We start from the raw sequence: 24,896 nt of genomic DNA on the forward strand, positions 1-24,896 counted from the left end.
GGGCCGCCCAAACCCCCGGAGTGCCGCGCCGGCCAAACCCCCCGCCCTCCCAGCACCACTGAAACACCCCCTGTGCTGCCCGGCCAGAAAACAAACAAAACAAAACAAAAAAAACCCTCGAGCGCCGCCCCGCTGAACCCCCCCCACCCACAAAAACACTGCCAGTGCCCCCCGCCACCCCAACATTGTCTGCCCCTTCTAAGGTGCCGCCCCAAGCACATGCTTGGTTGGCTGGTGCCTGGAGCCGGCCCTACTAACACTATACTGGGCTACTAATGAACTATATACAATTACAAAAAAAAGTCACTGAATAGACGATTGTGAGGTTGAAAACTATAGAGTTCCGACTCCAGCTATGGGCAGTAAGAAGGAACTGAGAGAAGTTGGGGCTGAATATAGTCAGGGGTGGAGCTACAGCCATGAGATATGAGCGTCGCCCTCCCTACAGGTACTGCTAGGCACATTCTCTGGCAGCGTGCTGGGCATGCACACCTAAGTGGAATACATGGCTGCATCTAACTCAAAGAAGAATCTAATTCACTGAGCAGGTCACACACAGTTACATTAAATTACAGATCAGTGTTACACAGCAGCTCCATGTCTGCAACAAGCATTATTGCTATTTTAAATATTGGAAGATGGAGGCACAGAAATTAAGCAATATGCCATAGACTTGGTATGTGGACTTGTGCAGATCTGGCATTACAACCCAGGTTTCACAACTCCCAGTGCCTTACCAACCCTGAATTAGCAGATGCAATGCCTTTGTGTATTCAGGGCAGCATTTGGAATGAAAATACAAAGAAGCAGGACTTTATATATAGTTTTAGCCTATAGTTAGAACCCTTTGTTATCAGAACTACAGTATCTTACAGCATACAGGCTAACCATAGAGGTGGTAACTTTATTTCACAGGATTAAAGATACAGTACAAAATGAATCTGTACATCTTTCTATTAACATAATTTGTTTACACAATTATATTACACTTTACCAGCCTTTATGCTGCATTTCCTTAAATACAAAATAAATTTTAAAAATCCCTACAATACCCTCTTAACAGCTGCAGCTGATAAAGACAAAAAGGACTTTTGCCAGTAGCCCTTGACTGCCCTTATGCACTTGTAGTAGTTCTCAAGTCATACTAAGCCTTTTCATTGTTGTATACTTATGAATATTCTCTGGGACCCAAACATAAATATCAACTTATGGTTGCCTATTTATAAAGGAAAAGATTGGTGAAGTTGAGCTTTCCCCCTGTAATAACAATGTGCCAAACTTAATTTGTATATTGACAGCAACAGGATTGGTACATAATATTTTTGAACACTATGAATGCTTTGACAATACATTTAACCTTCTTGAAAAGTCACATGGAAAGACAGGTTGATGAGTTTTACTTCAGCAAGTTTATCGCAACAGCCAAAGTCTCATGGAAAACTTTAAAAAGTTTCACCTTTATGTTTTGAAAAAACTATCTAAGGACATTTGTATTGACGCAAGCTCCTTTCTTCTGCTACTTATTCCCCATTTGAAATGATTAGTCATAGGGTGAAATATTTCCAAACAAATGAATAATGACAACTGATGTAAGCAGACCCTTGGACAAACATCACCAAGGAAAAGGCAGATGACAGAATCCTAAATTCTCAATTTGGAAGTTAAATCAACTATTTAAGAGTTTTGTTTTCAAATTACAAGCAACATTTTTAAGTTGACAGGTACATAAGGTTAGTGATTTGGGGTCACTGGAATAAAATTCTTTCCTCAGATCTTCATCTTCCTAATTTCTTTCCACATGTAGAACTCCCACTGATGGCAGTACAGTAAGCACTGGGAAGATCAGATAGGTAAAGTCTGCACTTAAAACACTGCTGGGGGGGAGGGTGTGTATAAAATTATTTCACTCAAAACACACTGCAGTTCACATTCAGAAACCCTGTTCTCATGCAAGGTTCCAGAATAAAGAATGAGAGAAAAGAAATATAGGGGAAAATAAACTGAGCAGAATTTAGTGTCAGTAGATTTTTAACCAAGTACAACCTCAAATTATCATGTATTTTGACTGAAGTTACCTAACTTCCCAGTGGTGAAGTATTCAGAACTCGCATATTAGTCTTCAAAGTTAGGCAGGTGCATACTCAACTTTAGCAACATAACTTCATTGAATTGGAAAAAGAATTTCAATGAACTGCCACACCAAGTGTTCAACTGAATGGAAATTTTATTTTAAACCCAATTTCCCTTCAAACTGCTCTTGCACACAACTAGAAAGACAAGGTGTGCCACTAAAAATGAAAAGACGCTCTTTAAAAACAAATACCAGCAAGATAATTAAAAACCCACTCCTACTTACTTAGGAAATTGAAAGAACTGGTTGATAAACTGTATGCACAACCTGAAATAATTCAATATTACTAAGTCTTATTTTTGTAAGAAGCAAAAATATGCTGCAAAGTTTGGAGCAGAACAGTAAGGGATTATCAGAAAAACTAAACCACGTTGTAGGCAGCTGACCTAGAAAATCTACTCATATTTCTTTAATCCCTGAGTTAGTTTGATGTTATTCATATTAACTAGTTTCTGCTGTTATCACTTTATTCAAATGGATGCCATTTGACAAGATTAAGCGATGGTCAACAGTAGGGGAAAACTTCCTTATTGCTTATGTTGTACTTCTCAAAAGGCAATTCTATAAAATGAAAAAATGTTTTGAGGATATATTGCCTTTTGTTGATTTCTTTAATGTAAAATGTTTCAGCTCTGTGCAAAGCCAGCTACAAAAGACTGCTGTTATAAACCATCTGGTGGGAATGAATTCCCACATAGCTAGGAGTAAGCCATTAGAATTTAGCTCTATTAGATTATAACATTCAAAACCTTTTAAATAAAAATTAAGATTAGCAAATGGTAGAATTGCTAAAAAAACAAAATAGATACACAATGCATTCAGTGGTGGTGAATTGGAAAATGTTTTCCATCCAGCCTTTAACTACCTCATGCTGAGCTAGAGAGATCTACAAAATCAAGGGAAGAGGTAAAATACTGCAGAGGGAAAAGGTTTAGAAGTTCACTGAATTTTTTTTTTTAAATAATGCAGTTAATGGACTGCTGTACATTTTAATCAGACCATGTAGAAATTCAATACTGTTCCCTCTCAAACAGAATTGAAACATCCCCTTGCCCCAGAATGGAACTTCCATGAAGACCTAGTGAGATTCTGACTCTACACTCTCGGAGTATCTAAAGTTTTTTCTGTATTCATAATACTGCAGTCAGCCACAAAATATTAGCTTCCAGGAAAGAATATTTAGCCCTTCTCCCAAAATGCAACAAGTTAACTGCAAAGAGACCTTGCTCATTCAACCCTTTATAATACATTATGTACAAAACGTACAAGATCTCACAGTTTCGAAGCCTTTTCATACAGGCTGGTTCTTACTTAAATTCCGATCTACTGAACAAAAGCCTTTAAAAAGGAAGCAGTTAACTCTTTAAATGCACAATGTATGATCTAGAGGCAGCGTCAGAGTCTTGAATATTCAAATTTCATTTTGCTTTAAAATAGTGTATCCACAGGGTATAGTGTTAATATGGAAACAAATATCCATATCTGCTACTGAGAAAAAGGAGTACAGATTTCTGCCTTCTTCCCCCAGAAAGCTATTCTCCCATATTTACTTTGTGCATTTAGCTTCCAAATGGTTATGATCAGTTAAAACAACGATCAAGAATTTTACAAAACAAGAACCTTGAGTTTATGGGTCAGATTCGCTACCCCAGTGTGGCACCTTTGCACTGCTCTGGTGACACGAAGGAGCCATAATCCATTAGGACCACCTCCACTCTGGATTCCCCCATCAAGGGGAGTCCTCAAATGCTATAGCCATCTGTTATGTCATTCTAGATGCTCCTGTGTTCCAGTGAGGGGCTGTTACCAGCCAGTACATTTCTGAGCAGTTCTTAGGCTACTCTGAAATGCAGCAATGCTGATGAAAATTCAGCCCCAAGAGTAGGGAGCTGGAATTCATCCTTTTGAACCTCCCTTCATTTAGATGTGCTCAGCAGATAGAGGCAGATTCTCTGCTGCACCCACTGTGTATGTAGCAAGATATGTAGAATTTAACTGCATAAAGACCTTGTGATACAGGTCATTTCCATTGTACTTACTGACTGGATTGCTGAAGTTGTAAGACTAGTTGGAGAAACATGAGAATCCCACCTTTTAATAAAAGAAACACTAGAAAAATAGTCTACCCATAACTGAGCTGAGAAGGCTTCTGGCTATGTCCCCCCATCAGAGTCTTTTCTTAACAATAATTCTTGCTACATTCTACAGTTAGCCACTCTCTCAGCTTACTATTGAGACAAGATTAAAAAAATAAAGCAGGAAGACTAACAAATTGCCCTTTTGCTCTTGTGCTAAGAAATCCGACAAGTTGCACAGAGGCTACAAGAAAATATTCACCACTTTTCCAAATGTTTGTGGAGGACATTCTGTGGAGGATTTCTTAAATCATTCTTTTATTTTACAAATGCAATCTATCCCTATTCACCTTCTGGAATAGAGATTGGCAATTAGCAAAAATGTATGCTGCAAGGAAAAAACAAAACCCCAAAAGTGCAAATCACAGAGAACAAAAAGTTTTCTCACTAGTTACAGATTTTGCTTTTGTTTTTGCTTCCTCTGAATGGAACATCCAGGTTAAGCCATCAAAGGTAAATAATGAGACTACATGAACTGTGAAACTATTAAAGAATAATTAAAATAAGGTCTGTAGGAATACTTGGGATGCAGATAAGAAAAACAAATTCTCTCACAGTTCTAGAGGATCTCTTTTTGCTCAGAAAAGCAGAGTTCAGGTTTTCAGCCTTCCAACATTTTTTCTTTCTACATGGGCCAGCTCCTATTAGCCAATGTTTTCCACACACTTTAAGCGATGATGAAAAAGGGACTTCGAATAAAGAGAAATTGGATATAGCAGGCATCACTTTTGTAGTAGCACACTTGTGTTTCACAAAAAAAGCCATTATTGTTATTCCATTGGCACTGAAATAACATTCAAATCAGTCTAGAAAAAGTTACTTATCCCTGAAAAAAGGCATCATTCTAAGCAGCTTTCAGAATTTTATGCTTCTTTGAGCCTCTTTTGGGGGGAAAAGGACCATTGATCTGTTCTAAATCACAATGAAAATAGTTTCTGCTGGAGAATACAGTTCTTTTCATTGAGATTCCTGTTGCTGCTATTGTGGTGGCTGATGTTCTGGTGGAGGTTCTTGTTGGGGCACAGCTGGCCGCAGCCCTGCCGGTCTGGGGATAGCTTGGTGTTGCCTCTGTCTGTAAGCTATAACTGTTCCTAGGAGCAAAGCGATGATAGTCATAAGGTAAAGGTCCCACTCAGGTCCCAACAGCTGGTCCATGTCAAGATGTGACAATATTTCTCTGATCTAAAAAACAAAACCAACAACTCACCATTATGTTCTTCTGGCTGCATGAGTCAGAAATGTTGTAGCAGTTTCAGACATCTTTAATTCTGGGGAAAGCCACCTGCATTTTTTATTTTTAGCAGTTTTCTTTTAATACACCAGTACCAATATTTGCCATTATAGATTAACCAAAATCAAGCTCCAGTTTCAACAGCTACAACAGAAAATGCTATGCACTATAAAATGCACACCTGCAACTTCTTCTTATGTATTTACATATCTTTCATGTGAGCAAAGCCTTTAACCCACCAGTCTTAAGCCTGAGGCAAGAATAACCTACGCTGCCATATTAACTAGTAGAAACTGTTCTGCTCCTCCTTCAAACTGAATTTTTTTTCTATCGTATTTTCTTCATTGGAGCTCAAGACTTAACATCTGCACGAAAACTACAGGAAAAGAATTTTGCAGTAGTTCAGGTATCATTTGCTTATTTTCGGATGAAAGCTGAAGTTTATTTCTTTTTGTCTTTTCATTTGCTGGAGCCTGCCAAATGTCCTGAACAAAAGTGCAGAAGTAGAAACCAGAAGTGGAGAAACAGAGAGAAGGGGATGATGGACTTATGCTTATGGCACTGAACCAGGTCTCAGGGAACTGAATCCATGCCTCCTACTCTGCCCAGACTTCCTGTTTGACCATCAGCAAGTCAATTAATCTCTGTGCCTCAGCTCGCTTTCTGCAAAATGGGTATGATCATTGCTCTCAGCCTTTGCCTGTCCTGTCCTTAAGGGAATACATTAAATTAATGAACATCGGAGGCAGTCAGATAATATGATGATGGGGGCCATATAAGTACCCAGACAAACATTTCTTTAATACCCATCACCAAGCACTATGTGGAGATTCTGTTGAGAGAACAGCACAATAATCGTATTGATAATAGTTTCTGACTGGGGTGGGGAGGAATTGTTATGGTTGCATATAAGGCAGTGCAAATACAGTATGATCAAGCCAGAAAGAAGGAAAGCAAACGAACACTGGCATGCTGTCCCTGGGATGGTAAGCTTAATTCTGGGGAAACCTGCTCACATACGTAAGTTATCTAGTTTTGGGCCAGGAAAGTTCTCCTGAAGGGAGTATTAGCACAGCGTCTAGAATACTGATTGGGGGATTAATTATTAGGATAAAATGAGTATATCCCACACAGTTTCCTGCAACCGCAGAGGTAGGAAAGGCATTGAGACCTTAGTCCTTTCCATTTCTCTTGTGAAATAGAAGAAAACAAGACAGAGCAGAAAAGCTTATCCTAAAAGGTGCGGAGTTTAGGGTGAGGATGTGATTCTTTGATTCCACTTCTAAAGAGGTTCCAGAGTTAGGAATAAGGATCCCTTGCCATCACTCTTAAGTATTTGCATTACTTACATTGGTTTCTCGTACATACTGCAAGGAGTAGACAATCCCGAGTTTACAGAGTGCTAGGAAGACAGGAACTTGAGCATCTGGGCTGGCTTCAGCTGCCATGTCATAGAAGCGTTTTGCAAGGTGAATATCCTATAATTAATACATAATATAGTGAAATCTATTTCCAAAGAAACCCAAACAAAATTAAGGTAGTTAAGCTGGCAGTTACCTCAGGGCCAAGAATTTCTGATACCAAAAGGAGTTTTTAGACTTTGCCAGATAAGATCCAATAATGCCCATTCATTAAAAAAACACTTTTCAAAGGAAGAATCATTTTGTGGCCAACTTTCTTTCATTAAGATCTGTTCTACCCCACCTCCTTCTGTTTCAGGCCATGTATTTGCAACCACAACCATGCTAGGTTTATATCTGTGTGAGAGTAAAACTGTTGAAATTGATGCAAGAGTGGCTGTTCCATCAATGTATTTTAATACACACACACACACAACTTTGCAAAGCAATAGGGGAGCCTTAATTCTAAAACCTCCTTTCGCAGACACTCCTATAGCAGACTGGCCACATACATTAGAGAATATCAACCAACCAATCAAGCCCCAGTATTTTAGGTCTCATTGAATCCATTTTAGAATGCAACCCTAACTATGCAGATGCTGTCAAGTGACTCCATAATCTTTCTGCTTGCTGCTATATGACAAAGCCTTAATTTATATTGGAATTTTAAGAAATACAGAAATGTGCTAATGGGTTATGTTAGCCATTTTACTATTTTTTTTTTATTTCAATAAAAGAAAGAAAGGTTGAGAGAATTCCTTAGAAATCTCCCCTAGCAAGCTTTTTGTTCAAGGTGATAGGGAACACTTCCCTTTTCACACTTGTGCTATACTAGCAGTAATAAGGGAAATGAAGTTAGCCATAAAGTTTGTTAGTGCATTTCGTTAGAATCACAGCTGTTGTGTTCAGTTTATACACTGCTTTATACATTTTGTATTTCCATTTCCTTCTGCTGTTTTATGAAGGAGAATGTTTAGTGAGTTTGTTCCCTACACAAAATATTTGCTATAAATTTGTAAGGTGCAAACTCAATTTTGAACATTAACGATACCCTGTACCTGTTAAAAGCAGCCCCCCCATCAAGTCTCTTTTTGAGAAACTTTTGTAAAAAAAAAAAAAAGAAGAAGAAACTAATACAACATGGCAAACTCATTTTTCTCAAATATTAAACCAACGCAATAAAAACAGTTCTTCTCAATCCATTCTTCATCCCTTGAAAAACTTGTGTTTTTAAATCCATAATCAAGCATCTCTCATTTGGGACAAATTCTAGAAATATTGATGTTAACACCATTTATTTATTTATTACAAACTCTTCAAAATTTGAGCACTATTGAACTGTGGAAGCACTTGTAAGAGTTTAAATAAAAAAAATCATGAGTTGACTAACTCTAGTGAAAGTGAAAACAGGGTATGTTCATATCCTTAATTACTGTAAACACAAACTTGGGCTTTCCTTTAAACTTTGTAAATTGCTGTGTTTTCTTAATGGCAAGAGTCTTATTTCTAATTTCTTATTATAATTCTTTAATGCTACTTTATGAAAATATGGATCATTACTCACATTACTTAAGAAGCTGCCTGAAATCCCCCCCCCCCTCCCCGGAGGCAAATAAAGATTGTTAAAAGAACATTAAGGTTGCAAAGCCAAGCAATCAAATTTTAGGAAATGTCAGAATTAAGGCTGCCTATGCAATTTTTGGAAATGTAGATGCTAAAATTTAATAACTCTACAGAGCACATAGTAACGATTTTTGAAAGGCTTATAACATTGCCAAATTTGAATAGATTTTCACAGAGATGACAAAAGGCACATTTCTGATTTCAAGTCCCTGTTCCAAAGCATGGGGACACGAAAGCTTTTCAAAGAAAAGGTTGTGTGATTTTTTAAAAATGAGCAAAAACATTTCCCAAGCCTCATTCTTGCTGACCCATTTGGCTGAAATTTTCCACAAGGTATTCAGCCTGAGGCAGACACCCAGCATGCAAAATTTCTTCCCAAACAGTTAAAGTTTAGCAAAAAGTTATAAGCAACTGAAAACAGTTTTATAATGGGAAATGTTGGGCCACTTTCATAACAGGTGTTGCTACCAGCTCTGCCTATTATTATTATAACATATCACCCCACACATTAAGAGAATATTAAAATTTCAAAAGCAAATTCTCTAAAATTATCAAGTGACAGATTTACGGTTGCCTATTGCAACCATAATTCTGCCTCCTTGTGTAACCAACCTATGCACTGAATATGGTAGAGGTTCTGCGGAAAAGCAGTATTACAGTGCAATTAAAGATACATAATGCATACACATAAAGGTGGCAGAATGAAGATGGCATAGGCAATCGCAAATCTGGCATTTCTTAACTTTCAATGGGTTGACTTGCCAACCTAAATACATTTTTTTGCATAAAATTTCCTGGCTTTGTGTGTGTACGTTAAGGAAAGGTAAACAAAAATTGTACATCTGGAACAATCTGCACTCCGCCCCCTCTCCAATCATCACAGTTTGAACCCTGAATCTTCAGCATTGCATCACAGACTTCTATTGTTTCAGTTATAGGACTAATCACACTAGCTCACAACAGGAGAAGGCTGCCATCAAAGGGGGGATTTTTTGGGGAGGGGTTATGGGTCTACGGAGCCAGGTGCTAGAAGTGGATGAGGGGGAGTCTGGCTTGGCTCCTTTCTTTCTCCCCTGAAGAGGTGGGGGCTCCCCTGCCCCACGTAATGTTACCACAGTGGGAGACAGGACTGTTAAGTACATGTGCTGGGTCCATAGCCTGGCTCCTTGTCACCCAGGTGTTCTGTATATTGTCTGCTGCTGCTTTGGCAACAGCATGGGTCCAGCATTTTCACGATAAATTATCTTGGCATGCTGCCAAAAGTTTTCTGAGGAACCCAAGAAAGAGAAGAGAAATAGAGATTTTTTAAAAAAGTTTTCTCCCTGAGAAATTTAAATGAATTTCATTGGGGATGGGGGGTACAAAACAAAAGAAAACCAAAAAACCAAAGCACATTTGCTTGAGTGTATGCTGGATTTCAAAGACCTGCTGCAAAGGAGGTGAGAGATAAATAAATAAAAGGTCTCAAGAATCCTTTCTAGATGGAAAGTAATAGGCAACACAGAGACAGGTTGCTACTAAATGCCCCTATAATAATGTATGAGAGTTCTGAGCAGTTCTTACATGTACATATATTCTTCACCACACATTACACAAAAGAGTGAGAGAATAGGGTTGAGGTTTACTAGACCAAAAGATCTATTTATTCATGCTTTCCAGGTTCCTTTAGATCCTAAAAGTGATTCCCAAGTGGTGAGGAACAATGTTTCCTCAGGAACCAAATGCGTTGGCTTCTCTTTAAAGGAGTGTGGTTTGGGGACAGAATCATAGCTTAGTTCAATGTGAAATCACAGCTAATATTGCAAGACAGTAAAGGCTACTATTTTGTTGCTTAAGAATAAGGATGCATAAAGCCTGACGGGCAATCTCCAGAGCACCTGAACACGACCTCTGAGTGGAAGGACAATCTTGGGGCTAAAGCACTGGATGGGGACTCTGGGCTGAGATTTTAAAGATGTCTAAAGGATTTGCACACCCAATTCCCTCTTCCTAAATCCCTTAGGACGCTTTGGAAGTGTTAGCCCAGGAGATTTGGGTTCAATTCCTGTCTGCCACAGACATCTTGCAACTTTGGGGAAAGTCACTCTTCTCTGTGCTTGAGTTCCCCATCTGCAAAATAGAGATAATAATGATATTTTCTGCCTTCCACCCTTTGCCAGTCTGGTCTATTTAGGCTTGTATATAGTGCCTACCACGGTAGGGACCGATGTCAGTTAGGGCTTCTAGGGATTACTGCAATACAAATATATTTATTAATAAATAAATAATACTTTGAATAAAACTAGTTACTCATATCAAGCTGTGCTCACCTGTTTGATGCCCAGTCCTTTCTCATGCATGTACCCCAGGTTAAACATGGCTTGGGCACTATGCTGTTGCTCTGATGCCAGTCGATAGTGAATAAATGCAGTTTCATAATCAACATCGGTACCAAAGCCATAGAAATGGTAATCTCCAAGCTTAATTCTAGCAACAGTGTAACCTAATTAGAGGAAAGACAGTACAAGTATAAGAGACGAGTGAGATATGCAAGGTGTGCCTCTAGTTTCATTTTAAGATGCACTGATGATTTCTAGAAAAGCATTTTGTTTCAATGTCTTGTAAATCATATCATTTGCTTTATTTTTCTTCTTCCACAATGAAAACACAAAATCTTTTATTCCCAAGGTGTTAATAAGAGCAACAGCAGCTGAACTGTCCTGCTTTCATGTAAGTGTTCAAAGTAATAAAATGATGAAGTGTTCCATATTCACAGCAGTATTAGCAAAATAACTGCAGTATAAGACCGACTGAAGCCTCTGGGAAAGCTATAAAACATGTTCGGGTGTCTTGCATAATGGTTCAGCTACTATTTTATTTGCTAATTTTTTACCTTACATATTTTACCTTACAATGTCCTTATATTGGCTAATTTAAAAATATACTCCCACCCCCGCCTGCTCAGAAAAGAGACACTTTTACAGTTTTAGCTTTTTCAAGAAATAATTGCCAAATGGGTTAGTGTGTTAGTCCTTTTCATACATCAATTTTCTCACATTTCCAATGTTTTGTTGGAGCCAACACTGTAGATCTGTGCCACATGCCCAAAGACTTTTGGTATGTCTACACTATAAATGCTACAGCAGCACAGGTGCAGTTACATTGCTGTACCACTGTAGCGTAGACACTTCCTACAGCAACACAAGGGGGTTTTCCACTGCTATAGTAAATGCACCTCTCCCAGAGCTGCTACCCAAGCCAATGGAATTCTTTCGTCAACCTAGCTGCATCTATCATGAACATTAGGTTGACCTAACTACATTGCACAGGGTGTGAAATTTTTTCACGGTCCCTATGTAACTAGGTCAACTTAAGTTTTAGATATAAAGCAAGGTTGCTTTTTTTTGGCAATTCCTTAGGCCCTGTCTACATTGCAAACTTGCCCCTGTTTAACCCATTGGTATCCAGTTGCTGATATAGCTGCACCAGTGCAAACCCCTAGTTTAGAAAAGGCAAGTTGCAATTTGCAGTGGTGGAGCTTACCCCTGCTTTAATCAGGATATGCCCTATCAACACAATCATATCCTAACTTGTCTACACCAGGCATTTGCAACTACACTAGTGGTTGGCCACTGATTTGGGGCACACTGCCAAGGAGGCAAGGTCTCAGTGGTCAAATAGTAGTGTATTGTTTACAACAACTGATACTTGCAGCTAGTCTAAAAAACAAGTCAAAGTTGAGACAGATCATTTGACACGGTCCCTTCAACGTTAAGCTGTTTAAGATCCTATGTATAATTTCACACTTTGCATTGCCAGTTTGAATGGTAACTGAAGTTATTATCCAGAAAAATAATGTAGGTTTATACATTTATACAAGGCCTTTCACTTGAAGGATTCCCAGATGCCTCGTGCACTGAAAACGAAGGTATCATCATATGCAGTGTAGTTGTGTCAGTCCCAAGATATTGGAGAGACAAGGTGGGTGAGGTAATATCTTTTACTGGAGATTGAAAGCTTGTCTCTCTCACCAACAGAAGTTGGTCCAATAAAAGATATTTACCTCACCCACCTTGTCTGTATGATACCACTGAAATATCTCTGGGTTGAACGGCACCAGGTAAGCACTACAGAGCATACCTGATGTGGAGAGGCAAGTTTCCCAACCACACACGGGTAAACCTCTACTCTTATGAAAGGAGCCATGGGACAGTCAGTGGCTACACTGTGCAGAGCCTCAGTTTATAAGGACCCATTCCAGAGATCGTCATCACAGTTAATTGCATGGCACTCTAGCTTGGAAGGATGAAAGGCTGAATCAAGCCTGTAGGGATTTAAATCTGGAATTCCAGCAAGTCTACGTAGTTCAGTGTCAGTACTTAGATCATTAAATTATATCCTTCAAGGATCAGTTCAGAAACAGTTAAACCAACATATGCTTGGGAGGATGTGCCACCTGCAAGAATCTTAAATATCTGACTTTTTCCTTCTCACCCAGTCTCTCTGTAACAGCACCAGGACTTACTTTAATCTTGGCCAGTGGCCAGCAAAACAGCTTTTTGAAAAATAAATCTGTTCTTTGAGTCATGACCCCCAAGAGATGTGCTCCAAACCAGCAAGCTATTGTTTGCACTCAAATCAAGGACTATCAAACAGATTTGAGACAGACAAAAAACACTGTCTGATTATTGTCAAGGTAATTATAAATCCTTCAAAGTAGTGATTTAGAAGGGAAATCACTGGGAGCAGTAGCCATGCTAGTAGGAAAGCCTATAAGATAGGCAGCAAGTGTAAGACTGCAGAGCTGAAAGTCACTGAATCTCTTCTAACTCCAGAAGACTCAAGTAGTATGTGAGCCAATTCTCATATTGAAAACTGGATAAAGAGTAAGTCCTGGACAGACAGCAGAATACTTCAGTCAAGGAACTACCCAGAAAGTAACTGTCTGTTGATACTACACTTGTTTTATTCCAAAGGAGAGAGTAACTTACTTAATAAATATCCTGTAGATAATAACCTAGACCAGGTGCCCAAAGTGAAATTGTCATCACTGAACTGTGACTCACCTTGGGAGGCTGCTCTATTCCAATGCAGCAAGGCTTGGGGATAAGTCTCATTCTCTCCTACTATGCTGGCCTCTTCTGCAGGAAAAAAAGGAAGTAATTAAGTCAAGCAGGAACAGGGCACAGAACCTCCATACTGTCTTCCTGATTACGTGCATGTCAGTGTCCATGTTCACCATTTACAAAAACCTTTGCTGAGCTGGATTAAACGGCTGTGCCTCAGAGGTCATGGGTCAGATTCTGACCTTTGGTTCTTTCTTCTCTATGCTGCACTTGTGGTGCAAAGGGGACAGAATTTTGAGTGGTGTAAAGCTGGTGTAGTTACCTCTATGCCTCCCATTCTATACCCTTTTCTAGGTTCCCATGTGGACCAGAAGTACAAAGGGGCAATCCACATATGGCGCAACATTCCCTAGATTTCTCTAGCTGGAGTAACGTAGAGCAGCCAAGTTAGAAAACATATGACATGTTACAACATAAAGTTTATTTCTCTTGTAGACAACTTGTGCTGCAGATAACAGAGGACTTAGCACCTTTAATGAGGCCAGATTATCACAATTTTAGGTTTTCATGTAGGCATCTAATACAGTGGTCAGATTTTTTTTCCCAAGAGCTCAGCCCTCAGCAACTCCCACTGTTTTCAATGAAAGCTGGGCAGATTTGAAAATCTGGCCTTAAAAAGCACAGTTTTTGAACACAGGAGTTGAACAATTCTAGTTATTTTAACTTGGGGTACAAGTTTCAAAAGCGTGTAACCTCCAAGCATGGTTGAAGGGATAGGATCTAAGTAGTTAAGAAAAATTACACACAGTGTACAGTGCTAGAATCCATTTCAGAAACGTGTGGAAGTTTTAGGCTTTTATTGACACAGTGTCACACAAAGGGATGGCTGTGGAAGTGCTGCATAGGTCAAGAGATTAATATTCCATTTCAAATTCGTTCAACTCTAAAGTATTGGTTTCAAATTTGAAATATTATGTGGCAGCAATTGATACCCTATGTAAAATGAATTAGTGTCAGTCTAGTCCCCAATGGACATGTGATCACTTCTTAAGAGTGACACCACAAATGGCAGTCTCAGAGTCCATGGAAACTTGCCCTCTTACACTTAGGCTTGGTCTACACTTACCCCCCAAGTCGAAGTAAGGTACGCAAATTCAGCTACGTGAATAACGTAGCTGAATTCGACATACCTTACTTCGAACTTATCGCGGTTCAGACGCGGTCCACACGCGGCAGGCAGGCTCCCCGTCGACTCCGCGGTACTCCTCTCGTTGAGCTGGAGTACCGCAGTCGACGGGGATCACTTCCTGGTTCGATTTATCGCATCCAGACCAGACGCGATAAATCGAACTCGGAACTTCGATCCCCAGCCGCCGAACTAGCGTGGCAGTGTAGACCAGCCCTTAGAGGTGATGTCTTCCAGATCAAGACTGAGACATACTGACAGAACAAGCTTCCAAAATGCCCTGCCACTGTTGTATCCTTTCTGGATATTGAAGCCATCAAGGTGCTCAGTGTGGCACCTTTTACCATCATTAAAAACAAAACAAAACTATGACGTCTACTAGCAGTCAACAGGTTGACTTACTTAGTAAGGTAATTACACAAAGCTCATAGCAGTCGTGTTTTTGAGAGCCGCACAAAACTTAAATGCTGGGTTCCTGCACTTTCTGATAAATGTCTAGATTTTTTTTTAAAAACATGTATCACTATACTTCTAATATGTTCTGATAACCCTGCGGTATTGCAACAGTCTTTACTCTGGTCACCCATTTTTAGTGAAGCTTGATTTAATTACTAAGCAGTTCTTTCAAATCTAACGAAAGAGCTCAGCTGCCCAGTTAAGTATTTGTCATTGTTTCTAGTCAAGAATAAGAGGGTAACAACTCTTCACTAAGAAGTCAAGCACTAGGCCTCACTGTCTCACCCTCTCTTTCCGTAACACAGGTATGTCAGACTTCAAATGTTCATTAACACTCAGACCAGACAAATATCTTTACAGGGCAAGAGAAACAGAATCAATAACTTCTGAATATAGGAGGCAGTCAGGATGGGGGAGAATTCTTGCTTTCCAAGAAACCTTATTAGTTCAGACCAGCTACTTAATCCTAGGTATGCCTTGCTTGATGATGCATTGCATGTTAAATGGACAGTTACCACTAACCCACAACGAGCTATTGTTTGACACAAGCTAGCACAGCCCCTTACTCTGATCAAGTATGAAGGCAGCATTGCTCTGTGCCACTTCGTAGCCTTGTTCTGCCAACAGGAGATATTGAACCACAGCAGCATTTGAATCACCATCTTTATAGCTATTGTAGGCAGTCATGAGTCTCTCAGACCAGCGCCCTCGTTCACATACGTTCTTAAATAACTGTAGAAAAAAAACCAGAAGAATACACAATTATCAGGAGCTTCTTCAGAAGTTTATTGTTTAAAGGATAAGAGGAGGTATGTCTTAAACAGCCTTTGAAACAGTTTATTTAAGTGGACAGTAATGGTTCTGGAAACAGGAAGAAACACAGAAGGAGGATCTAAGTGGCTGAATAGTCTAATAGCACATCCTTAACAATGGAAGCACAGCAGGAATACAACAGCCTCAAAACAAACCAGTAAAACACTAAGTTTCTTTGAGTAGAACTCTAGATCCAAAAGGCAGTCACTGTTGTAGGAGGTCCATACCTCAACCAGTGTGAAGAATAACTGGCTAACCCAAGCAAAGTGAATACCTATCCCAGGCAAGACAGCATAAGGAAAAATGAGGTCACCAGTTTTCTTGTTTCTTTTAAGAAAGAGCTGTTTAGAATTCAAAATTGTCTGTATTGCATGTTTTTGTGCACAGGGCCCACACATCCACAAAATTTGTGGCAGAATCCACATTACTTCAGAACCTCAGCTAAAAAAAAAGAAAAGAAAAAGAAAAAAAGTTTCTAGCTCTCCACTACAAAGATAATCTTGAAGCCCTCCCCAGCTGGAGAACTCAAGTTTCAAAAGAAATAGGGACTACCATCTTGGTTGTATCACTTGCTTTCACAGTAAAAATCCTTCCACCCACCCCCGCTTTTTTTTTTTTTTTTTCTAATTTAAGTGAAGTTATTGCAACACTTCCAGTCTGCCACTGCAGAGTGCCACAGAATCTAGGAACCTTGCCTGGAATATATAGGTGCTTGTTCATTTATCAAGTTATACTGTGAAACAGGGTCCAAACTCAACAGGAAAAATTCAATGCTAGTGGGGACTGGGAGAAGTGTACAATTCCACTGATTTCAACTGGGTTGCAACTTACTTACACAGTCAGTACATTTCACTCAGTTTCACATATTACTAGAACTAGATGGGAAACCCTTTTCCTGTCCCAAGAACGTTTAAGAATTTGAAAAATTTCCTGTCCTATATGGGGACAAAGTCAAAATCTTGAAGATTTTCATAAACAGTCTGAAAAAAAAAAATTGGTTGGAATCAATGGAAACATTGTTTCAATTGTGACCTATTTTTTAATTAGCTTAAATTTCAAAACAAAAAATAATATTCTAACAAAAAAAACTGGAATTTTTATTTCAGAAGTATCAAGACAAGACATTTTCTTTTTTTTTTTCAGAACAAAACTGACCGCTTCTCATGAACAGTTTTGTTTTGACAAATCAGCATTTTCCACAAAAATCATCTCATTGAAAAATTCCTGAGCAGCTCTACAACTTAGCCTGGGTTGTAAATTTATGAAGAGAGATCCTCACCTCAACAGCAGTATGACAGGAGCGCATCACCCCGGTGCCAGTGGCGTGCATCTGTGCCAGATTATAGAAAGCCAGAATATGACCACCCTGGGAGGCCAAATTAAAATATTTCAAAGCCTGTTTATAGTCTCTCTTCACTCCAATGCCATCTACAAAGAAAGAAGCCATACCAGAGGTCAACATTATTCAGAGATTGCGAATGAATACCCCACAAAGGCAGAATTGCAACCAAAATGAAGGATATAGTATTTGTGTTTTTAATTTAAACAATTAAGTAACAGTAGCTGAAGGCAATTTATTAAGAAAAATTCCATCAGGTAAGGTCTAAGTATTCAAACTGAAGGAACATGAAGACTATTTTACTATATTTTGTGCTAGGTGGTCTAAATTCTTGTGATGAATATACAGTATTGACTCATATATGTTAAACACACTCCTACTGTCCTAGCGCCATCTAGTGAATACTTAATGCAACAATATTCTGAAGCCACTTACTGTAATACATTGAGCCCAGCTGAAGCTGTCCATCTACCCATCCTTGTTCTGCAGCCTTCTGGAAATACTTTAATGCCAGTTCATAATTCTGCAGGAAGACAGGTTGAGTCATTATAGAGCCTAGCAAGGTGGCACACTAAGGAGATATATCCTCATCAAAATGAGGATGGACTTGTATGAATGCATCTGTGTATCAAGAATGGATTATATGCCCATAAATCTTTATAAGATATGTTTTTGCTGACAACAGGAGAATAAATACATTAATGCTTCTTGTCCAGCTATGTAGAAGAGTTACACATAAAAACACAAAGAAGAGTTCTGTTGAGTAAGACAACAATGTGATGCAGTTGTGAAAAAAGCTATCATTCTTGGGGGGTGTATTAACATGAGTGTTGCATGTAAGAGACGGGAGGTAACTGTCCTGCTCTACCTGGCACTCGTGAGGCCTCAGCTGGAGCGTGTGGCCAGTTCTGGGAGCCATATTTTAGGAAAGATGTGGAAAAACTGGATGGAGTTCAGAGGTGAACTACAAAAAGGTTCAGAAAACCTGATCTATGAGGAAAGGTTAAAACAACTGGGCATGTTTAGTCCTGAGAAGAGAAGAGTGAGGGGGAACTTGATAATGGTCTTCAAATTGTTAACGGCTGTTACGGAGAAGATAGGGATCAATTGTTCTCTATGTCAACTGAAGGCAGGACAAGAAGTATTCTGCTTAGTCTGCAGCAAGGGGAGATTTAGATTAAGTATTAGGAAAAACTTTCTAACTATAAGGGTAGTGAAGTTCTGGACTAGGCTTCCAAGGGAATTTTGGAATCCCTGTCATTGGAGGTTTCTAAGAACAAGCTAGATAGACAAACACCTGTTGGAGTGGACTAGGTATACTAGGGTCCTGCCTCAGTGCAGGGGACTGAACTAGATGACCCCCACAGTCCATTCCAGCCCTATGTTTCTACGATTTTTATGTACTCTTCAGAGTAGACTATTCTCTAGCACTTGATGGCAAGTGTCGAAAATGGGGCTATTAACTCAGTCTTTTAGGACACCCAAGAAATCACTAAATACTTTACAGGTTCTCCAACAAACCTTTGCTTCAAAAACCTATGCCAGTAGCTATAGGATGGGTATCCATAAAGCTTTGATACTACAATAGCTGATTGCAGTGCTATGCATAGACATAATTAGTTTGTTTAGCTAAATGGAATGGACACGTTGTACTGTTTCAGGAGAAAACAGCTCTAGAACCTCTTAGCTGCACGATTTAGCTTTGAAATAGTTCAGCTCAACTACAGACACACCTTGAATTTTGAATGTATCTGTTTGCAAAGCTGAACACCTAGAGCTCCGGGAAGGTATATCTTGCACATGGGATCACTAGCAAAGCAAGTGATGTAAGCATTTGTCTCTGCAGATTTCCATAAAAATCTATACATAGACTTGCGTGTCCTTGAACCAAGAAATAAATAGGAATCGTTCAGAACTACATCTAAATTGCAAGACAAAATAAAGCTGGATTTTAAAAGTATTTTATAGAATGTTTTGTATTTTAAGAATTATTTCAGTTCTGTGACTAGTAACATCTTTAATGGGCACTGGGTGTTCAAGTGATTTGAAAATATCATGGTATGTTTCTCAGTACTGGAGTTTTACTTTCACGACTTATATCCATAGGATTTGAGCAACTAAAAAATGATTACATATGAAGGAAAAGTCAGCAAATAAGATTATGTAACCTAACACATAATTCTTTTCTACCAACCAGGTATTTTAGAAATTGACTGGTTTTTCCACTAGGTGATCAGGACTGAAAAGATACTATTCAGACTTACCACTGGAACTCCTCTTCCATACAGGTAAGCCATTCCTAGCCCACTCTGTCCAACTGGATTGCCCTGACAACAAAGGAAAAAAACACTTAAGGAGGGGAAAAAAGTGGGGGACCTGGCTACAAGTTTTTACCGAAGTCTTTAATATGTCCTTTAATTCCCTCTAGGATAGCTACTGTTGAAGATTAATAGATTTTCATAAACTCTTTAATAGGTCATTGTACCTCTTTAAGCCCTATGGTGCTAGCCTCTCCTTGGCGCCTATTGTGCTACCCTTATTCTGTTACCACTCCATTGATTTCAGAAGAAAACTAGGGTATGCCCAATACCAGAAGTGAGATCCTGTGCTGTGCCTCTCATAGACACAGCACAGAACTTGCAGGCCAAGGGGAGGTGGCACTAAGGTAGCTTTCAGCCACCTATGTGCTCCTGAGTCTAGGCTGTTCTGAGGACTGGAGGGGCCCGTGGTGTAGCAAATAGCCTTGGGGCCCTAAGTTATGACAACCTCTCTGGAATGGTCAATTTATGGCCTACAGCACTGCCTAGAATCTCTAAGGCACTGTGTGCTATGGCTCTGCCCAACACCCATCTCCATACACCAGGGCTTGTGAGTGTTCCTCTGAAGGCAGCTTTACACAGCTGTCTTCCACAGTGCATGCACTGGGGGGACTCTCCCCCAGCCAGGGCTGTTAGGATCCTGTTACGCTGGGTAAAAAGTGCTGGAGTGGTGTAAAAGGTCTGGAAAGGGAGTGAGAATCTCACCCCAGGTATCTTGACAAATTCAAGCAGTAATCAAGTTGCTAACATTAGTTATCTAGCAGGGCATGGAAGAGCAAGAAAAGTACTAGCACTTCATCCCAAAACCCAAAGAACTGCATTCTCACCACATTTTATACATACACTGTATTTCTTTCCCAAAAAGCTACTTCTGCCTCAAGCTAATCTTCCCATAAAATAAACATTTTAAATGCTCAAGCTTCTTTCGTATTTAAAACTCAGTGAGATAATCTGAACATATTATCAAAGGAAATGAAAGCATATGGTGCATGGACAAGAGAAAAACTGCAGCCCATGATAGAACACAGTGTCAGTTTAATTTACAGCTCTGCTATACAACCATTTAGGAGAGTAAGTGAAGACTACACACACCCCACACACACTGCAGGGAAAATTCAGAGATGGGATTTAAACATCTAAAACAGAATCAATAGTTGCAGGTCATAAGAGAATTGTTGCACCTGTTACATTGAGCAGACTCCACGAAGCACTGTGGTCAGGAGATTAATTTTAGGTTTTATGAAACAGTCTATGTTTGTAAAGTACTTTACATATGAATTTTTAGCTATTTAAGTTACAAAAAATGAAGTCAAAGGGAGACTTTTGTGAACCAATCACTATCTACCTTTCAGAAGATATGGCCTTTATATTTCTAACTCATGAGTAAAAAACAAAAACAAACAAACAAAAAAACCCCCATACCATATCAGCAGCTTTCTTGAAATACTGAAGAGCAGTCTCATTGCTCTGGGGTATGATATCACTTCCTTCCGAATACATCTGGGAGACAAAAGCACAACTAACAGTTAATTAAGAAAGGGGCATAGTTTAGTTTTAAGTGGGAGAAGTGAAGAACCTCGACTAACTTTCCATGTTGAATTCATGTCCATTTCTTTTATTGGCTGTCATTGAAAATATACAAAAAAATTCTATTTAGTGCAAATGTTAACATGTATAGATAAGAAAAGATGTGTTTTTAGACTAAGGCTAAATAGTTGTCTTTTAAAAATAAAAGAAAAACACATCTATGAAAAGAAATTGCTCTTTAACCAATAAGATGATGTTGATTAGGAGGCTTTGTTATGGGAAACTATTGTATTTCATCAAAAGGCATTCTGGAAAAAGTTGAGCTACCATATTGCTCCATTAACAGTAGTGTATACCATACACACATAGACCTAATATGCTGGAAAGGCTTAGGAGTCAATAAGGCAGAGCTAGCACTCTTGTATTATTGTGGCTGCTCAGGGAGACAGATTATTGTGAAGTTTCTTACACCCTCCTCTAAAGCATTAGGACTTGAAGAAGAGTTCTGTGTAGCTCAAAAGTGTCTCTCTTTCACCAACAGAAGTTGGTCTAATAAGAGATTACTTCACCCTCCTTGTCTCTCTAAAGAGGCTTTGTTTGTTTTAAAATGAATGCCTAATTGAGGAGCTGAAGTCTTTAATTAGGCAACTAAATAATCATCCTGATTTTCAAAAAGTGGAGAGTACCCAGCAGCCCCCAATGAAACAGTCATCCATATTTGCATGCTCTGGAAAATACTTGTGTCTTACCTTTCCTAGAAAGGCCATGGCATGTGAGTTACCAGCATTAGCTGCTTGGTTGAAGTATTCAAATGCTCTCTGTGAGAAAGAATCCAAAAGTATTTTAGTCAATAAAAGCTTTTCCTTTCCATAAACAAATAGTGTTTGTAGATTCTATATTACACTCCATTGGTAACAGGTATATTACCAAATATTGCTTGCGATGTACAGTAAAGGTTCCAACATGAAGATGAACATCCCTTGGCATGCCATGAGTTAGCAAGAGGGGTCAGAAATAATGCCATTCATTTCAATTTACAAAGCAGCTTCATATCAACCTGTTTCAGAAGATGAATTCTCTAGGCACTTGCATAAGGTAAATTCACTCTATAATTATAATTCATTTTCCATAATACATTTTGAGAGCACTGCCCCCAGGTGCATTTTTTTTCGCTGCCATAGAAAAGGCTGCACACAATGTCTGAGGACAACCTGCCATGCATGAAACCTGCCTGGTCTTCCTCTATCTGCAGAATGGCTCACGATTTTTAAGCACAGAATGGCCAAAATCCTGCCCAAGATTTTAACACAAAGTTGAGTGTCACTATTGGGAAACAGGAGCTGTTTAATTAGATATTTTGCCCAAGTCAACTGAATGATTAAATATACATAATAGGAGATTTCCCCCACATAATTTGCATAGCTAGACCAGCAGCCACTCTGGGCCTGGCATATCCCCAAAATTTAGGGAGGCGATGCCTCATTTTTCCAGTTGTGAGCAGTCTATGTAGCTGAGCCCTATTAGCCTAGCCTAACTCATCCCAAAAAACTTAATTGCAGGGACATGTGTGTCTATAGGATGTTTTCCAGTCTGGGTAGATATTTAGATCTTATTTTGTACTATTCTGAGCTGAATACCAGGACTGTTTGATGTCAATAGGGAAAGCTCATTTAAGTTGGCTAAATTTAAAGTTCAGTTTGACCAGAACTAGCTGCTGGCTCTAAGAGGCCTTCTTGGTTTTAAATTCTTGATTGATACTTGAGAGGCGAGTGGGAACACTTGATCACTCTGGCAGTCACAAAACTGCATGTTAGGTATTTCAAATTGCCTCCATCTTCAGTGCAGACTGTGCCCAGTCTGAACGATACATATGGATCAAAACCAATGCTGAACAAAGGATGTTTGTTTGTTTTAAGTTGACTTAAAGACAACTGCAGACTTCATTCACTCTCTTGTTGGGAATTAGTCTGGAATAATCATCTTCATGACATGCCCACTCTGAGTCTGAGTTGCACCAGCTCTTCATTTACCATCTCATAAGCTTTTTAAAAATTCTGCCTGCCTTTGCAGCAAACCAATTTCTTCCTATTGCATAAGCCAACCCCGCACTGAGCTGGGAATTGTGAACACCTGGCAGTACTGAAAGCCACACATCCATTTGCTGTTTATTCAGCCATGAAAGAGTACATTTATTGTATGGCAACAATTCTTGTAAACAACATGGGCCAGATTCTAGTTTCAAAACTATGCATCAGCACACCAAGAAAAGCCTCTTACACATGCAAAAGCTCAGTCACTGAGATGTGCAATGAAGTCTGTTGTCTCTTATGTACAGGAATCTTGCGCCATGTATTTTGACTTCATCTCCAATGTCTTCAACTAATGTGGGGCAGGGAAATAATCTGGTCCTTCTACCAATCAGAATAGTGCATTCAATTTGCTAAGAAAGCCAGTCACAATTGCTGTATCAAGTCAACGTTTAGACAACAGTTTTAGTTTTTCAGGAGGACTAGACAATTTACTCTCTTGTAAATCATTATATTTATCACTAGGGCATAAATACCAGCAATGACATAAAATGGGTACCTGGTGATTTTGCTCCACTCCTCTTCCTCCATGTAAATGTAACTGACCAAGGCCAACCTGAAAAATAAAATGAAAACTTAAAGCATTGTGTGCCCCTGTATACAGAAGCTTTATACACAAGCAATACAATTACAAATTGAGAAAATTAATCACATGCACAGCAAACAGCATACCAAATTTATCAGAGATAAAGATTAAAGGAATTAAGCTTGAAAACAAAATTATTCTACTTCAGTAGCCACCACAGTTTGAGGCAAAAGGGTGATTAAAGCAAATGAGTTGGCTCCCCCAGGTTTAAGATCCTTGTTACGATTTAAAAAAAAAGATTGAACATCTTTGAATTTGTTACCTTGGTGGACACTTGTCCACTAACTTGACTGAAAACAATTAGTTTTACATGCAATGGATTATTTGCCGTCAGTGACCACACAGCAGTCTAAGGAATGGAGTATTTCCATATATTTACAAGAATTAACTACAGCATCTCAGATAACACTGCAAGATCACTTTTGAACTCCACCAAAGATCCTTTGGCTTCTACTTAACTGTGTCACTGCTGCCCTACATGGTTGGTATGTTGTTGGTCCAAAGGCCACTCCAGTGTTGTGCCATGTTTATTCCTTAGGGTGAACATTTCTAATGTAATGCTAGGTAGAATTCTGTTGGGTTCTACCGAACAGAGGCAGAGAACAGCAACGAAGGGGGATGGAGAACATTCATGGTTACAGACAACAGTTCTTCTAGTTAAATCTAGCCACCTTACAACCACAGACAAGATACCTAACTATGGTGATATTGGTCTCTTCTCCAAGGCCCTCAGCAGTCCTCTACTCCTCTGTCCTGAAGGCCCTGCACTGTGACAGTCCTTCTGGCCAAGGCTCCCTCCAGAACAGCCAATTCTGCTCCTAAACTGGCCAGAGGAGTTGGAGTGTTGCAAAGCTCTCTCCTCCTCAGGGTGTGAGGAGAGCAACCATTAGAATGTTGATCAAAAGAGGAATAAAAAAAAGAAAAATTTTGTTCGTCAATTTTTATTGGTGGAATTAAGTTTGAAAACCAAGAATGTTTTGGTTTCTCAACAAATACCTGAAAATTTTAATAAAACAAAT

The 24,896-nt window shown here is 39.2% G+C and overlaps 1 protein-coding gene across 1 annotated transcript in view; it reads right to left on the reverse strand.

The window, feature by feature from the left end:
• Positions 1-884: 884 nt before the first annotated feature.
• SEL1L (SEL1L adaptor subunit of ERAD E3 ubiquitin ligase) overlaps positions 885-24,896 on the reverse strand; it is a 52,026-nt gene continuing 28,014 nt past the window's right edge. Inside the window, exons 11-21 of the mRNA XM_024202553.1 lie at positions 23,791-23,847; positions 21,954-22,022; positions 21,100-21,177; positions 19,624-19,686; positions 17,795-17,882; positions 17,300-17,448; positions 15,774-15,939; positions 13,566-13,640; positions 10,830-11,002; positions 6,847-6,975; positions 885-5,448 (exon numbers count right to left, since the gene is read on the reverse strand). Coding sequence (XP_024058321.1) covers positions 5,245-5,448; positions 6,847-6,975; positions 10,830-11,002; positions 13,566-13,640; positions 15,774-15,939; positions 17,300-17,448; positions 17,795-17,882; positions 19,624-19,686; positions 21,100-21,177; positions 21,954-22,022; positions 23,791-23,847 — 1,251 coding nt within the window. The 3' untranslated portion in view covers positions 885-5,244. The remainder of the gene's footprint in view (positions 5,449-6,846; positions 6,976-10,829; positions 11,003-13,565; positions 13,641-15,773; positions 15,940-17,299; positions 17,449-17,794; positions 17,883-19,623; positions 19,687-21,099; positions 21,178-21,953; positions 22,023-23,790; positions 23,848-24,896) is intronic.

Source organism: Terrapene carolina, unplaced genomic scaffold (assembly GCF_002925995.2).
Source record: "Terrapene carolina triunguis isolate 2854851 unplaced genomic scaffold, T_m_triunguis-2.0 Scaffold96, whole genome shotgun sequence".
Classification (NCBI taxonomy): Eukaryota; Metazoa; Chordata; order Testudines; family Emydidae; genus Terrapene; species Terrapene triunguis.